The sequence below is a fragment of the Plecotus auritus genome, assembly GCF_963455305.1.
Source record: "Plecotus auritus genome assembly, chromosome: 4".
NCBI classification, from domain to species: domain Eukaryota; kingdom Metazoa; phylum Chordata; class Mammalia; order Chiroptera; family Vespertilionidae; genus Plecotus; species Plecotus auritus.
The window spans coordinates 49,359,942-49,377,043 of record NC_137775.1 but is presented as its reverse complement, the minus strand read 5'-3'; the positions used below and the strand labels follow the sequence as shown (position 1 = coordinate 49,377,043).

Genomic DNA, 17,102 nt, shown 5'->3' with positions numbered 1-17,102 from the left:
TGTATGATCAGTTCCTTTATTTCAAAATGATAATGACTTGAAAAGGTTTACCTATAACACAGACCTCTATTCTCCACTCCAGACCTTGCATGTCAGACTGCCTAACATCTTGTATTTAGATTGCTCAGACACTGCAAATAATACATCCATGATTTCTTCCAAAACCTGTTCATGCCCATGTTTTTGCCACTCATTACAACTGGTGCCAACAGTTACCTGTATTTCATTCTTGCTTCTTTCATTTCCTTAAAACTTATATTTATCCACCAGAGTCCTACTAAGTTTATGACCAAAATATACCTTCAAACTATCCATCTCTCTATAATCTCTTAAATTATTCCAACAGGTCTCCTAATAGGTCTTCCCATATCCTCCTTTGTCCCTCTACACTCTAAGTACAAAATATGCTTTAGATACATGTCAATTCCTTCCCCATGAAAGGCTATCTACTATATTTAGAATGAAATAAAGACTTCTTGTAGTGATTTATAAGGCCCCAAATGATGTAATTAATATTGTCTTTCTCCCAACTTCAACCCATGCCATCTTCCCCTCATTTCAACATCTACATCAGCAAAAATTACCTGGAACATTACTATATGCATAACACTGATAATCACTATAAGAAAAATGAATAAGCCGAAACCGGTTTGGCTCAGTGGATAGAGCGTCGGCCTGCGGACTGAAGGGTCCCGGGTTCAATTCCGGTCAAGGGCATGTACATTGGTTGCGGGCACATCCCCAGTGGGAGGTGTGCGGGAGGTGTGCAGGAGGCAGCTGATCGATGTTTCTCTCTCATCAATGTTTCTAGCTCTCTATCCCTCTCCCTTCCTCTCTGTGAAATATCAATAAAATATATTTAAAAAAAAAAAAAAGAAAAATGAATAAGAGACAATCACTAAACAAAAGCAGAAAAAAAAACATGATGAGAATTAAGACAACAAATTCTCAACCTTATTACACATAAAGCAAAATTTATTTCTAAATGTGAACTTAAATGAGTAAACATGACCACTGCTTTGTCAAAACGAACAGGATATGTTATACAAACATCTCCATGTTAAACAGCACAGGGCATTTTCATAGCTTAATTATATTTCACCTACAAAAGTCACATCATCCCTGTTTCACAATTCTCAGTTCATAAAGGCAGTACTCTGTTAAAAACAATTGCTGTGAACTCTTGCATCCAGCCAAGATAGAGTAAAAGGAATCAGATTTACCCATATCCCATCTTTAATTAAAAAAAAAAAAAAAAAATCAAGATTAAAAAAAACCAACTTTTCAGGCACCAGAAACAAGGCAATGCAGGATTGCTATCCCAGAGAGAAGGTAAGTCCTAAGACTGTTCCAGCTTCCCACCCAAATACAATTTCCAGGCTGCAGCACAGGGAGAGAGAACCCAAACAGAGCCCAAATCACTAAGCTGAGGAGATATAAGGTTTAAATTTATAGAGAAAAAGTACCAAAGAAGAAAAAAGCTACATTAAAAAATAAAATATAAGCAAGCTCTGGAAATGTATAGAGGGTCCTACTGAATCTTTGGCAGAGTGCTGTTCTGTTCAAGCATGAGAAAAAAATAACCCAAGATCAGGTAAAAACATCAGAAAACAATTCCCAACAAAGCTTACACATGCCAGGGAACAGTTCACGTGCCCACCAGAAAAAATAAAAATTAAAAAAATCATAATACACTAAAAAGAATCCTCAGAAGCCTTTTTAGAGCTAACTGAACATTAGACTAAAACTAAAGGCTACTTTTTAAGAGTCCTAACAAAATTTAAACCAAGATTTAAAAGGTCCAATGAATTATAAGTACTTAACAGCAAGCCAGAATAGAGTTTAATACTAGCCAGAGAAATACAAGAAAATCCAGAAAGCAGCAATGTAAAATCTACAATGTCCATCACACAATAAAAAATTGCTAGATTTTCAAAGAACCAGAACACTGTAACACAAGAGAAAAAATCAATACAAACAGGCCCAGAAATGAGGATGAAAAAATATGCAGTCAAAGAAGTTAAAAAGAACAGTTATATGTATATTCTTCATGTTCAAGATAGATTTTAAAAAAATATGGATAGCAATAGAAAATAAAAATAAAAATCCAAATACAATGTCTGTAGACAAAAAAGAAAGAATACATTATATAAAAAAGGAATTAACACCAACAGCTATATTTAAGAACAGGGATCAGTAAAACATACATTATTTTGTTTGTTCTTCTGCCTCAAATGGAAAGCTACCCGGGTAGCATAATGAAAAGAACATATACACTTCAGTTAAGTGCCCCTACCTAAGGGCTTTCTGGTGAGGACTGAAGGCCAAAACTGGTTACATGAGTTTATTAAGAGAGCCCTGATACAGATGCAAAGGTTAAATCTACATCATGAACAGTTGGGGCCTCTCAATAAGAGTGGGGAGGGGATTGTAACAGGGTTTGGGCTTGTGCCGGCTTAGTTCTGGGAGAGTTTAAGGACCTTGTTCTGGATTGGATGCTGTTAAGAAGCAGGGGCAATTTGATGATTATGTTAATTTTTATATAGAGGGCAAGACAAATAAAGGGAGTCTAGGGAGGGTTCTACTTAGTTAAGCAATCATGTTAGCTGGAAGAGGGGGATGTTCTGTTTTAGTATTTTGCATTAATTAGTAAGCCACTAAACCTTTCTTTGATCAAAAGTGTGTTAGAGAATCTTTAGATGCTAAACATCACTAATAATATATTAGGCTAAGCACTTAACCTGCATTATGTCATTTAATTCTCACAAGAACTCAATGAGCTGAGAAGTCTTCACTGGTTTGAGATCCACAATTAGCCTAAGGTGGAACTCAGGCTGACTACAGAGCCATGATTCTAAATCAGGGGTGGGCAAACTTTTTGACTCGAGGGCCACAATGGGTTCTTAAACTGGACCGAAGGGCCGGAACAAAAGCATGGATGGAGTGTTTGTGTGAACTAATATAAATTCAAAGTAAAGGAGCGTGGGGGGGGGGCGGGGGAGAGCAAGAGAACCGGATAGAACAGCCAGATCCAGCCCACGGACCGTGGTTTGCCCAGGGCTGTTCTAAATACAAACTGCACCAAAACTGCCAGAAAAGAGCAGCAGCTGGTTTGCACTAAAAGACTGCCCTCAATTCTTTTCACTACCTTAACTATAACCATCGCGCCCCGCCCCGCCCCGCAACCCCACAATCAGTAATCCATTAAATGTCAAAAACAGACAAACAAAAAACAGAAAGCAGAAAAAAGCAAAAAGATAGCGACAGTGTAAGTCTAGTACTAATTCTCTTATGATTTCCTAACCCACTCCCTACCTCCAAAGCTTGTTACTAATTCATTTCTGAGATATTTAGCCTTAAATCAATTTTACCTACAGATTTGAAAAAATACTGTAAATCTCAGCTACAACAAAATTGTATTTAGTGTTCAGAAAAAGTGTCATACACTGTATCCTGAGCTTCTGACCTAACAATTCCTCCATGTTATTATGATATCCCAATTATGCATCATAAAACCCACGTGCAATTCACTGTAATTAGCCTTTAAACACACAACTTACCAAAATCACAGCTGGTCAGTAATAAGGTTTCCAAGTTATAGAGTTGTTGCCTAATTAAAAAAATGTAAAGTGAGAATTTTAGATTACTTTAAAGCATATAATAATTACATGGATAATGTTCCCAATACTTCATGAATGTTTATTAGAGGATCAGCTTCAGGTAGCAAAGACTTTGAGAAAATATAACATATTAAAAGCTGCATATATCTCAGAAATTATATCAAATGTCATAGATGTCACTATCAATGAGATACTGTTTAAATCTTCAAGAAGTTTAAGATACTTATATAAAATATCCTAGGTTAACAGTTATATAATAAAATGTTAAATTGTATCACACAAAGAGTTCAAAAAGGAGTAAGGTACACTAGTTATCAGGAAAAGTTATATTTATAATGTTCCACCTTAATTCCTGAGAGTAATCTTCCCTTGCCATCTTCTTAGTTCCCTTTCAACTCCTTAAAGATTTGTATCCTAGATAAAGACTCAACTTATTCTATAACTAGTGACCCGGTGCACGAAATTCATGCACATTAAAAGGGGATTAGTTAGAGGAAATAATTTAATATTGCTATTTGCCCTTTCTCTATAATAGAAGTGTCAGAGATGAAAGAAAATTAGTGAAATGTGTATGAAAACCTTCCTCCTGTCAGAGTCTGGGGCTCACCACGGAACCCAGAGTCAAGTCCCCGCCCACCCACATGCACCCAAAAATTGTGTGAGACTCAGACCCGCCCCCCGCATTGGGCTAGATCCAGACCCAGCCATTCCCACCCTTGTCAAGCCCTGCCGGGCAGGGGGCGTAGCCTCAGGTCCCCTGGCCTGGTGCCAGGATGGGAGGGGGGTGGCCTGAGGTCCCCCAGCCCAGACTGAGGTGGGGGGCATGCCTTGAGGTCCTCCATCAAGCCCCGCCAGGTGGGGGACACGGCCTGAGATCCCCTGCCAAGCCCTGCTGGGTGGGGGGCATGGCCTGAGGTCCCCTGTCAAGCCCCGCCAGGCGAGGAGGGGGCACAGCCTTAGGTCCCCTAGCCCAGCACCGGGAGGGGGGGCGCAGCCTCAGGTCCCCCGTCAAGCCCCACTGGGCGGGGGAGCAGCCTGAGTTCCCCCGACCCAGTAAGCCCCACTGGATGGGGGCATGCCCTGAGGTCCCCTGTCAAGCCCAGCCAGGCAAGGGGGAGCAGCCTCAGGTCCCCTGGCCCGGTGCTGGGGCGGGGGGCACGGCCTGAGGTCCCCTGTCAAGCCCCACCTGGTGGGTGGCGCGGCCTGAGGTCCCCCGGCCTGGCACTGGGGTGGGGGGAGCAGCCTGAGGTCCCCTAGCCCAGCACCAGGACAGGAAGCGCACCTTGAGGTCCCCTGTCAAGCCCTGATGGGTGGGGGGTGCAGCCTAAGGTCCCCTGTCAAGCCCTGCCAGGCAGGGGGAGCAGCCTGAGGTCCCCTAGCCCAGCACCAGGACAGGAAGTGCACCTTGAGGTCCCCCGTCAAGCCCTGCTGGGTGGGGGGCATGGCCTCAGGTCCCCTAGCCTGGCACTGGGGCAGGGGATGTGGCCTGAGGTCCCCCAGCCTGATGCCAAAGCAGGGGATGTGGCCTGAGGTCCCCTGTCAAGCTCCCCGGGGGGAGGGCATAGCCTCAGGTCCCTGATGATTGCTCGTTAAGGCTCCTTATGGGAACTTGGCCTCAAATGTGGGTGCAGCCATCTTTGTGACGGAGTGATGGTCAATTAGCATATTCCCTCTTTATTAGATAGTATGTTCAAAATTAAGAGAATCACTCACTTAGCCTGGTCTCCCAATAAATACATATCATGGCACATGTACAGTAAATGTCTCTTCCTAAGGTCTATGGGATGAGGTAGGAGAAATTCCTGCACCCTTCCATTTCCATTTAAATGTACCATATGATACATTTAATTTGCCCTCAATAACTGACTCTATTTCAACATTATCTAAAGGTTTTAAATGAAACATTATTTCAACTGTGTTCATTGTAATGTTTGAAAAAAGGTATTTTTAAGAAATTCATACTGAAATATTTAATAACATGATGCCTAGAATTTACTTAAAAATAATTCAGCAAAAAAATAAGAGGGGAGGGACAGATGAAGGAAATGTGATGAAACCTTGGTGTTTATTGTAAATGAGGGGGTGTAGGTGGAGGTTCATTATACTATTCTCTACATTTGTATATGTTTGAAAATTTTCATTAAAATTTTTTAATGTTGTCCAAATTTATCATTGTAATTAATCACATTTCTATTACAGTCTGAAATATATTTGGAAAATCTAAGTTCATTCTCTCAAAATCACTGAAGACTATGGCTATTAAGCAACGAAAGTACTTTGGTTTTCTTCCAAAACTATAATATAGTTTAAGCCTTAAATATTTGTCTTGAACACAAGATGTCAAATAAAGATTCTGGAAAAGAATAGATTCACTAAAAAACAATTCATTAAAACCATTACTCCATAAAACGTTACTGTTAATTTTGTTATTGATAATATAATCAAGTGAACAACAAGCACAACTCTACTGGTGCTTTTGTTAATATCAGTATTAGAAACCACACAGCAATGTAACTTACAAAAGTGAACAATGGCATCTCTACTCCAAGGAAATTTAAAAAACATACCTGAATAAATGAAATAGCACTCTAGATGAATTCACTAATGCTGTTTCAGTAACCCACTGAATGCCAAATATTTCCACTGTATCCTCTTCAAAATTAGTTGGTAAAGGATCAAGATTCAAAATTAATCTGAAATGAAAACTATGATTAAATCTCATGAAAAGTATACTAAGTCCCATACTATAGCATGTCTTTTTTGACATTCTAGGAACTCTTATTATACATGACATGCCAGTTATATTATAAAGTCAGGATACGCCTTGGTACCATACATACTAGTAAAGGCATACTAAAGCTAGAACTATATTAAAAATCCTGTCCTGTATACTAATAAAAAGGTATAACTAAAGAGCAATGTAACTTATGTGTGAAACACAAAAAGAAGTCTAAGGAACATAGTTTTGTCTGTGAATAGTAGCCTTCAGATGTAGAATTCATCCTTTGAGGTGACATTTAATTTTTAAAATAGCTAAAAGTTATTCTGAGCCCTGTCTGGAGAACAGCATAATCAAACTGGGTAATCTCTTTTTAGGTCTCAAACAAAGTGCAACTATAAAACCACAAAAATTATTTCCTTTCTGACTGAAATTGCCTCAGAAGGCATTCCCAAAATATTTCAATAACAGCAGTTTTAAGGCAATATGTGTATAACTAACTGCCCAAGGCAAGAACTTTCAGAAAAAACATTCCTGTGAACTTACACAATGTGGTGCATTTATTAGAAAAGAATTTTTTAAAATAAGACTTCTATATGTAACAATACACAGACTTAGAAGGAACTGGGGCAACAAAAGATGTGCATGTCTTCCTTAGAATTACTAAGAAGCTCCAAAATATTATTCCATGTTTTAGGAGGAAATATCATTTCAAAAAGCCCAGGAAGTTCAGGATTCATTTTAAGTAAAAGGAAAATTAAAACCCAGCTCCATACCACCAAACTGAGGCAGCAGCGAAGTAAGAAAACATCAAGTAGCAAGAAAGTTCTCCTGCATACCCAAAGTCTTTTAGGTATTCGCTGAACCAGAAAACCTACAACAGAACTAATAGCTTGCATCTGTCTGACATACCAAGCCGATTTACAAAAAGATGGTTTGAACATAAAAGTTTAGTTGCCTGAAATCTTAATTAAATAACATTCCTAACAAACTAATTAAAAATCTGATGAGGGTTAAAAAGCCTCCGATTTTTTACCTACCGCTTAAGGGCTCCACTGGAAAGGTAGGACTCTCCAGAAAAATGTTTCCCTCCTCCTCTGTTGTCAAAAGCACAAGAAAAGCAAGGGGGTTTGCACCATTCGGTTCCCAGCTCCAGTTCCAAGCTGTCAGTCAGGTACGTCGACGCAGCGGAACAGATATCCATTGTTTACTTCATATCCTGAAACATGTGAGGTTCATTATAATGATCATTAAGGGCTCCAAAGTTGTTGCGAGGAGATTCCTGGAGGTGGGGCGGGTGACGTCAGAAAGTTACCAAAACGCTCCCCTCTCCAGCACAAAGAAAACTGAGAAGCCATATTCCCAACAACTCTCCCCCAGCGACTCCCCAAGATCAAGGCTGTCAGGACTTACGCATAAAGCACCCACGACTGGCTGTATCAGGAACTTAAAATCCTCAGGTCTGACCCTGCAGCAGGCCGGGACAGGGTCAAGAGGAAAGGAATGCTGGCGGGGCAGATACAGCTTCACCTCCCCAGCCCGCCTGGACCTGCACCCTTCGTACGTTATTAAACCGCACCGCGCCAGTTGCCCCGCAGTGTCGTGGGAAAGCTCCTTTGCAGATTCGAATGGGGATCTGGAGGGCCCCGCGCCAGCCCCCACTCCTCTCGGTCGCGGAGCAAGTCTCTACCCGAATCAACACGGAGGAGCCTGGCGAGAGGAGCCACAGTTCTGCGCACCGGGGCACCCCCTCTTCGGTAATCGTCGTACCTACTCACACTTTCATTCCCCGAGATGCGCCCCGGTGGTCCCAAGCACAGCCCCAGACTCCATACGGTCCAAATCCCAAACAGGTGAAATTCCCGCCACGCGGCGCGCGCGCTTGGAAGGGCGGGGCCACGGCTGAGCCCGCCCCCGCGATCCGCTCGCGAGGTCTCCGCGGGAACCGCGGGCACTAGCGAGTTCTCGCGAGAGTCTTCCAGCCAAGCCTTCGGTGCGGCTTTTCGCCCTCTCTTCCCTTCCCCCTCCCCCCGACGTTTTCTTTTTTTTTTCCATTTTTTTTATTTTTTATTGATTAAGGCATTACATGTGTACATATCTTCCCATTGCCCCCCTCACCCCACTCCCTTACATGCCCTCACCCCCCAATGTCTTGCGTCCATTGGTTATGCTTATATGCATGCATACCCTGGTTTCCGTTTTAATTGGTGCGTGGGTCCGGAAGGCGGGACCTCACACAGCAACAAACGCGATCCCGCGCCGAGGCGATCCACGCCTAGGGACAGCGGCTATCTTCCTGGTGGGGTTTGTGAAAAGCACTTTTGTTCAAGTGAATCCGAAGCAGGTACCATTCACACCCGGAGCCGCGCGGTGCCACCAACTCTTCCTTGAGATCCAGGATGCCTGTGGCTCTTGGATTGTGAACCAGGCAAGTGCAAGAATGAGGCTAATCCAGCCTCTGGAAACACTGGTATGAAAACTGTTGCTCCACTTTTTTTTGCAACACATCCGGACAAGTTTAAGTCGTTTAACTTAAACGTATAGACCATTTGCAACATTGTTAAGTGTTCTGTAAAATCTACACCTCAGAAGACTTTTCAGTCTAAGTCACATTTCAGCATATCACTGTCTACAGAGTCCAGAAAAACATGAGAATTTCTCATTCATATGTGCTGCTATAATTTGAGTATTCCCCAGTGCACATTCCTCCACAATAGTTTGTCCTGCGTTTAATTCCTGCATAGGGAACCTACGATCACTCTTTCCTCTGTTCAAACCAAATACTGTAAATTTTCTGACAAATGGGATAACGTGGGGAAAAACACAGCATGATCTCTATTCTGATTACAACCTAGGGCTGCTGTGATGGGTCTGTTATGCTCACCTAATGTACCATGAGACATGCTTTTTTGGGGACCACTGTAGCCCAAGCTTGCTTATAGCTATGGGAATCACTAGCATGACACGTGGTGTCATCTACAACAATGCCTAGGAAATAGTGCCTAAGGAGGAGAATATTGGGCCCTGGCCTGGAGTTTAGGAGAACTGGGCCAGCATAGTCATTATTATGTCTTCTTCCATTCAAAACATCCAGATAGACCTTTTTTTTTTTTTCCCCTTCTTCAAGTGCCTGATGTTGAATGACACACTTAGTTGAACCAGTGAGTTAAATGGAAAGAACCAAATAAATTCTCTGTAAATAAGCAAGTACTATAACATGTTACATCAGTAAGAATCCCTTGCGGGTAACAGATGGCATACTGGAAAGAGGTGATTAAAAGAGCCATTTAAAAGGTGTGGACAGAGTTACCCGAAAACTAAAAGTGATGTTGAAGTAACCAGAACTAATCAGAGAATCATTATGACCCTTAGGCCTAAGGGGTCAGGGAAGGAGGGATTACCAAAGCCCAAGGAGGATTTATTGCTGTAAGAGACAGCCACCTACCTGATAGCTACCCACGGTGCCTTCATAGAGAAACATTACCACTGCCAACCTGCTACCCAGCAGGGAGGAACTGAAAGGATTAAGTACCCAAACCTCTCCCTGCACATTCCAATGTCCCCCTGGTGTCTTTCATTGGCCAAAATTGAACTAAAAATAGAGGGCAAGGATGTAATCTATAAAGTTCAGCCTCATTGGTTAGAGTCCAGGCTAAAGAAGGATACAGTGAGAATCTGACACAAAGGGGTCAGTTATATCAAGAAAACATAATAGTAAATATGTACATATCCAGTAATCATCAGCATACAGGAAGTGAAAAATACTCTTACTTATAGAAGAAATACTCAAATTAATGATTATGATTAGGACTTCAACATTTTTGTCTGTAAGTAATGGAACAAGTAGACAGAAAATTAGTATAGATTCAAGAAGACTTGAACAGCACCACCAACCAATTTACCTAATTGACATTTACAGGTGACTCAACCCAATAATAGCAGAATACGCTCTTCACAAGTACACATGAAACATTCACTAAAATAGACAATATTCAGAGTGATAATACAAATTTCATCAACTTTAAAAGGATTGAAACCATACAAGGGATATTGTTTGATCACAATGGAATTAAACTAGAAATAAATAATAGAAGGATACCTGAAAAAGCTCTAAATATATGAAAAGTAACACACTTCTAATTCAAGGAAGAAATCACTAGGAAAATTAGAAAATATTTTGAATTCAATGAAAAAAAAACATTAAAATTTATAACATTAACTGCTTACATTAGAGAAAAAAAGAACTCAATTCAATAATTTAAACCTATAGCCCGGCTGATGTGGCTCAGTGGTTGAGCGTCAACCTATGAACTAGGAGTTCACGGTTCAATTCCTGGTTAGGGCACATACCCAGGTTGCAGGCTTGATCTCCAATGGGGGTTGTACAGGAGGCAACCAATCAGTGATTCTCTCTCATCGTTGATGTTTCTATCCCTTTCTCCCTCTCCCTTCTTCTCTGAAATCAATAAATTTATATTTTAAAAAGTAATAATAATTTAAACTTCCAACAAACTAGAAGTAAAACAGCAAAAGAAAACCAAAGCAAGCAAAATGAAGGAAATAATAAAGAGTAGACATAAATTGGATGAAACAAGAAAAATAGGAGAAATAAATGAAGCCAAACGTTGGTTCTGTGAAAAGATCAATATAATTGATAAAACCCTCTATCCAGACCAATCAAGATACAAAAGAGGGGAGACACAAATTACCAATATCAGGAATTAAAGAGGTGCCATGACTGTAGATTCTACAAACATTAAAATGATAAGGATATTAAGAAAATTTTTATGCCAGTGAAATTGATGAAATGGACAAATTCCTTGAAAGACAACTGCCAAAGGAAAAAAAAGATAATTTGAATAGCCTAGATTCATCTTAGGAATTTTAATTTTTATTTAAAAACTTCTGTTTCTCATAAAATATACACTCGCTTATTAAACTTGATTGCAAAGCTTGATAAAGACAAGAAATTACAATCCAATATCACATGCAAACTAGAGGCAAAATTTTTACCAAGCAAAATACAGCAATACATAAAAAGGATGACATATGCTAAAAAAATTAAGTTCATCTTGGGAATACAAGGTTAGTCCAAATTTCAAAGCACAATCAGGGTAGTTCATTATATCAACACTGCAAAAGGAAAACCACATTATCATTTCAATATGCATAAAAATCATTTAAAAAAATTCAGCCTTCATTCATGAAACTCTTGGCAAACTATGAATAGAAGAAAATGTCCCTAACCTGATAAATGGCAACTATGGCAAGTTTATTAATATCATGAAAATTATGTCTTCTTCCTAATATTGAGAACAAGGCAAGGATGTCTGCTTTTTCTACTTCCAGTCAATGTACTAACCAATGTACTAGCCATTGTATGAGAAAGAAATAAAAGTAATATAGATTGGAAAGGAAGAAGTAAAGCTATCATTATTCTGAGGTGATATAATCGTTTATGTAGAACATCCTTAAAAATCTATGAAAACAGTTTCTAGAGAACTAATAATGAATTCAACAAGGTAGCAGTGTTCAATGTCAATATAAAAAATATATTGTATGTTTCTAGACAAGTAATGAACATTTAAAATTGTAATTAAAAAGCAATACCATTTTAATGGCATCAAAAATACTTAGAGATAAATTTAACAAAATAGACACAAGATATTGAGGGTTACAAAATATTGCTCAGGGAAATTTTAAAAAAATAAATAGATGTAGCATGATGATGAATTGGAAAACTCAATATTATTAAGATTTATTCTGAAATTTATCCAGAAGTTCAATAGAATGCCAATCAATGGGATTCTTTTATAGAAATTCACAAATGTTTTCAGAAATTTATATGGAAATGCAAAGGGCCTAGAATAACCAAAACAGTTTTGAATAAGAACAGTGTTGGAAGATTCGAAGTACCTGATCTCCTGACTTTTTCTAAAGCTACAATAATCAAAACATTGTAGTATTGGTCAAGGACACACGTAGTCAATGGAACAGAATAGAGAGTCCAGGAACAGACAGATCCTGTACATATATGGTCAATTGATTTTTGGCAGAGATATTCAATGATGAAAAAAATAGTCTTTTCAACAAATGATGCTAAGGACTATTGGATACTAATATACTAAAATATGAAGTTTGACTTTTAAATCACACTATTTACAAAACTGAAATCAATATAAATTATAAACCTGAAATATAAATTATAAGCCTAGGTAAGAGCTAAAACTATGAAACTTAGATATTCAGAGGACTAGTAAACAGGGATATGCCAGCAAAGAAAGGCAAGAAGTAAGGTCAGTTTTCAGGAGAAAACTAAAGTGTGTGTACTGTTTTGTAATTTCTGTCATGAAGGTCAAGAGATGGGTTTCATGCCCTAGCTGGTTTGGCTCAGTAGGTAGCCTGTGAACTGAAGGGTCCTGGGTTCGATTCTGGTCAAGAGCACATGCCTGGGCTTCAGGCTTAGTCCCTGGTAGGGGTTGTGTAGGAGGCAGCCAATCGATGATTCTCTCTCATCATTGATGTTTCTCTATGTCCCTCTCCTTTCCTCTCTGAAATCAATATAAATATGTATTTTTTAAAAAGAGGCATGTTTCATGAAAGAATGGATAATACGTATCAAATGTTGCTGATTAGTGGAATAATAAAACAAATTGACCATTGAATTTGACAAGGTGTAGATCATTACTAATGTTGATAAAAGCCATTTTTGTTGAGTATTGGGTGAAAATGTTAGGTTAGAATGGATTGGATTGAAAATGGGAGATGAGTCGGCAAATATAGAAACTTTACCCAGGAATTTTATTTAATACAAAACAAAAAATTATGGCAGGAATGAGATGTGGGGATCAAGAGATGATGTTTTGAAGACAGGGAATATTAGAACACGTGTTTGAAGTTATGGCAGTTATAAAAGGAATAAATATATAAATAAATTATAAAGGGAAATGATGATACTGAATAGAAGGCGAGTGATTGCAGGACTGCAGGTCTTAGAACAAGAGGGTATGCTATTCACTGCCCTTTAATAGGATCAAGGATAAGTTTTCAGTAACAGGAAGAGTGAAAATTATGTAGATAAAGATAATTTAAATTGGTGAACTGAGTGGTTGGAAGTTGAGGTAGTTTTTGTTTTATTTCATCTATTTATGATAAATCAACTGGAAATGAGAAGAAAGAGTGATTGTTAGAGATTTGAGGAGAAAAAAGATGTGTCTTAGTCATATTGGCAAGTAGAAAAGTGCATTTACTAGGAAAGTGTAGTAGGAATGTTTGGGACTGTTGAATGACTATTTGAGATTTGTGATTTTCAGAATATATATTATTAAGAGTTCAGTTAGCATAGCTTTGTGATTTTCTCCAACAGCATTCAGTAGGGCAGAACATAGGATAGAATTTGAATGCTATAATATTAGTGAACCCATTCTGACTTAAAAAAAATGTATTCAACCAAAAAACTTGTATGCATATGTGCATAACCCAAGGAAAAGACAATAGGGTGGTGAAGGCCTGGGGTGGGGGTAGGGCCAGGCTAGAAGAGGTCAATGGGGGGGAAGTCGGGGCTTAGTTAATACTTTCAACAATAAAGATTTTAAAAAATGTATTTACAAACCATCTTTTTGATAAGTATTAGGTTATCTAGTATTATGTTATCAGGCTGAAAATCAAACAATTTAATATGAATGTCATGCTTTGAGTAGGGAAATTTTTTATAAACTCAACTAAATATAATATATCCCAAAGATTGAAATCCTCAATTTCAGAAACTTTATCATCATTTTAATTGAGATCTTATTTAAGGTTTAAGACTATTTCTTCTTGCCCAAACCGGTTTGGCTCAGTGGATAGAGCGTTGGCCTGCGGACTGAGGGGTCCCAGGTTCGATTCCGGTCAAGGGCACGTAACTTGGTTGTGGGCACATCCCCAGTGGGGGGTGTGCAGGAGGCAGCTGATCGATGTTTCTCTCTCATCGATGTTTCTGGCTCTCTATCCCTCTCCCTTCCTCTCTGTAAAAAATCAATAAAATATATTTTAAAAAAAAAAAAAAGACTATTTCTTCTTACCTTAAATGAAACCAATGATCACTTTACCTCTTTATAGTAATTGGTCATAAACCCAGAATTGGATTGAGCATTTTAGTAAAATCTGACCAATACCAAATCCAATTCTAATTATCTTTTTATATAATTGGACATCATTGAGGATACACTGAGATAGTTATACTCTTTTATGATTTTTAGCACCAATATTGAAAATATTAGGTTGTATCTATGAGATATCTATTGCAAGTGTGTATACAATTCCTTCAGTTAACTTTCTTTTAATCCACATTACTTTATTACACTGGTTTTGAGCAACAGATAATGAAATCCTAATGTTCCAAGTACTGCTCCCTGCACAGATATCATGACTCAAATAACTACTTTAGAGGCAATGGTGAGGTTGAGTTAGTTGAGAAGGAGCACCGTTCCTATATAGTAAAAGGAATTTTCATGCAGGTGTTCAGGGTATGGGTAATTAACAATGTAATGTAATATACTGTATGGAACTTTAACAACTGCACTGAAGCCAAGAAAATTCCATTATTAATCCTCATTCTTCTTTTGGTATGTTTAGCATCTTCCCCTCCTGCATGTGTTCTCATTACATATCCGTCTACCTCCGGTAAATTCATTCATTAATTACCCCTCTTGTTTTTACCATCAGTCTCCCCCTATCTCCTGTCTTCTTTCCCTAAGCTTACTGTGGTTGGCAGCTTCTAACATGGGTCCCAATCATTTTGCCACTTTGTATTTATGCCCTTGTGAAACCTCTTCTTGAGTGTGGGTTAACCCTAACGACTCACTACTAATGAACAGAATAAAGAAAAAGGTGATGACATGTCACTTCCATGGTTAGGTTACAAAATACTGTGAGTTCCATCTTGTTAGCACTCTCACTTGCCTTCTTCACTTTGAGAAGTAAATTGCCATTTTAGAGAAAACCATGTGGCAAAAACTGAGGGCAGACTGGCCAACAGCCAGTGAGGAACTGTGGCCCTCAGTCCAAGAGTCCACAATGAACTGAATTCTGCTGACAACCACTTGAGTGAGTTTGGGAAGTACATTATCCCCAGTAGAGCCTTGAAATGACAAAGCCTTGATAGAGATGTAGAATTTAACCTGGTAAAACAAAAGAACAGATGGGTCTGACCTTTGCCCTTGGATTCTGGGAAGTAATCTTTAGTAACCTTTGGAATGTTATATCTGATAAGAATGTCCTTTTTTGCTTGGAGACCTTGGGTCACACTGAATAGTCTGACAATATGGTGTAGGGTGGAACTGGTCACACGCAAAAGACCAACATTGTAATTTAGGGTGAGCCTTTGGATCATGTGGTATTTATTAGTTAACCTGGGGACTGAGATCAACCATGTGGGTAGTCACTGGGTCATGCTTAGATATGGAGCCCTAATAAAAACTCTGGGCCTGGCCAGCATGGCTCAGTGGTTGAGCATCAACCTATGAACCAGGAGGTCACAGTTTGATTCCCAGGTCAGGCCACATGCCCGGGTTGCAGGCTCCATCCCTGGTGTGGGGCATGCAGGAGGCAGCCGATCTGTGATTCTCTCTCATCATTGATATTTCTATCTCCCTCTCCCTCTCCCTTCCTCTCTGAAATCAATAAAAATATATTTTTTAAAAACTGAACTAAAAAAACAAACCTGAACACTGAGGCTTGAACAGGTTTCCCTGGTTGGTGGTCCTCCATGCATGTTGTTACAATTGACACTGGGAAAGTAAAGTGGCCTGGCTCCTCTGGGAAAAGACAATGGAAGCTCCACGTTTGCTACTTCCTCAGACTCTACCCTAGCATATTTTCCTTGGCTAATTTGATCTGTTTCCTTTACCTGTAATAAACCATAATTATGAGTATAATATCTTTCACTTAATTTTATGAATCTTTAAGGCAAATTATCAAAACTGAGGGCAGTTTTAAAAACCCCCAAACCTGCAATTGGAGTCAGAAGTGAGGGTAGCCTTGTGTGGACTGCCTGCTTCCTAACTTCAAATATGGCTAAACTCTTGTAGCAGCATTACTGCCAGCTGTGGCTGACACCTCCATTGCCACCCATGAATAATATCTACATTTCCAACCATTGAGCCACGCACGCCAGCCCAGCTACACTCTATATTCTTTCCTGTCTCAAATGTTTGTACAAGCTGTGCCTTAATTCCAGAGCTATTTTTTCTCCCCCCTTGATTTTTCTAAGCCTGGCTCCCTTCATCCTCGAGATCTTAGCTAAAACCTCTCGTATGAGAATATTATCATACATTTTTATAATATTTTGAGTTGGACAAAGCTGCAAATGACATAAAACTCAGAATAACTATGGCTTAACAAAAAAAAAAAAAAAAGCATCTTTCCATCTTACATGAGAGTCATAAAATTGGTCTAGACCTAGTGTCAGGAAATCAGGATCCTTCTATCTTGTATCTCTGCAATGTGTGGCCTCTATTTTAAGTTCACCTCATGGTTTATAAGTGCTGCTTCTGTTGCAGCTAGCACAGAAGGGGTGGGCAAAAGATTTACAGTTGTGAGTACATGAAACACAGTTTATTCTTGTATTATTATTTATTAGTTATTGTATTATTTTCCATATAAGCAACTATAAACTTACTTTTTGGCCCCAATCTGTATATGATTTTTAATTCTCTCCTGGGGTATGGCTTGTGTGTATTCTTTTGTATTTTCAATTCCATTAATTTCTGCTCTTATCTTTC

At 39.1% G+C, this 17,102-nt stretch overlaps 1 protein-coding gene across 1 annotated transcript in view; it reads right to left on the bottom strand.

The window, feature by feature from the left end:
• MMS22L (MMS22 like, DNA repair protein) overlaps positions 1–8,167 on the bottom strand; it is a 110,795-nt gene extending 102,628 nt beyond the window's left edge. Inside the window, exons 1-4 of the mRNA XM_080667040.1 lie at positions 8,118–8,167; positions 7,380–7,558; positions 6,188–6,313; positions 3,561–3,610 (exon numbers count right to left, since the gene is read on the bottom strand). Coding sequence (XP_080523166.1) covers positions 3,561–3,610; positions 6,188–6,313; positions 7,380–7,543 — 340 coding nt within the window. The 5' untranslated portion in view covers positions 7,544–7,558; positions 8,118–8,167. The remainder of the gene's footprint in view (positions 1–3,560; positions 3,611–6,187; positions 6,314–7,379; positions 7,559–8,117) is intronic.
• Positions 8,168–17,102: the final 8,935 nt, after the last annotated feature.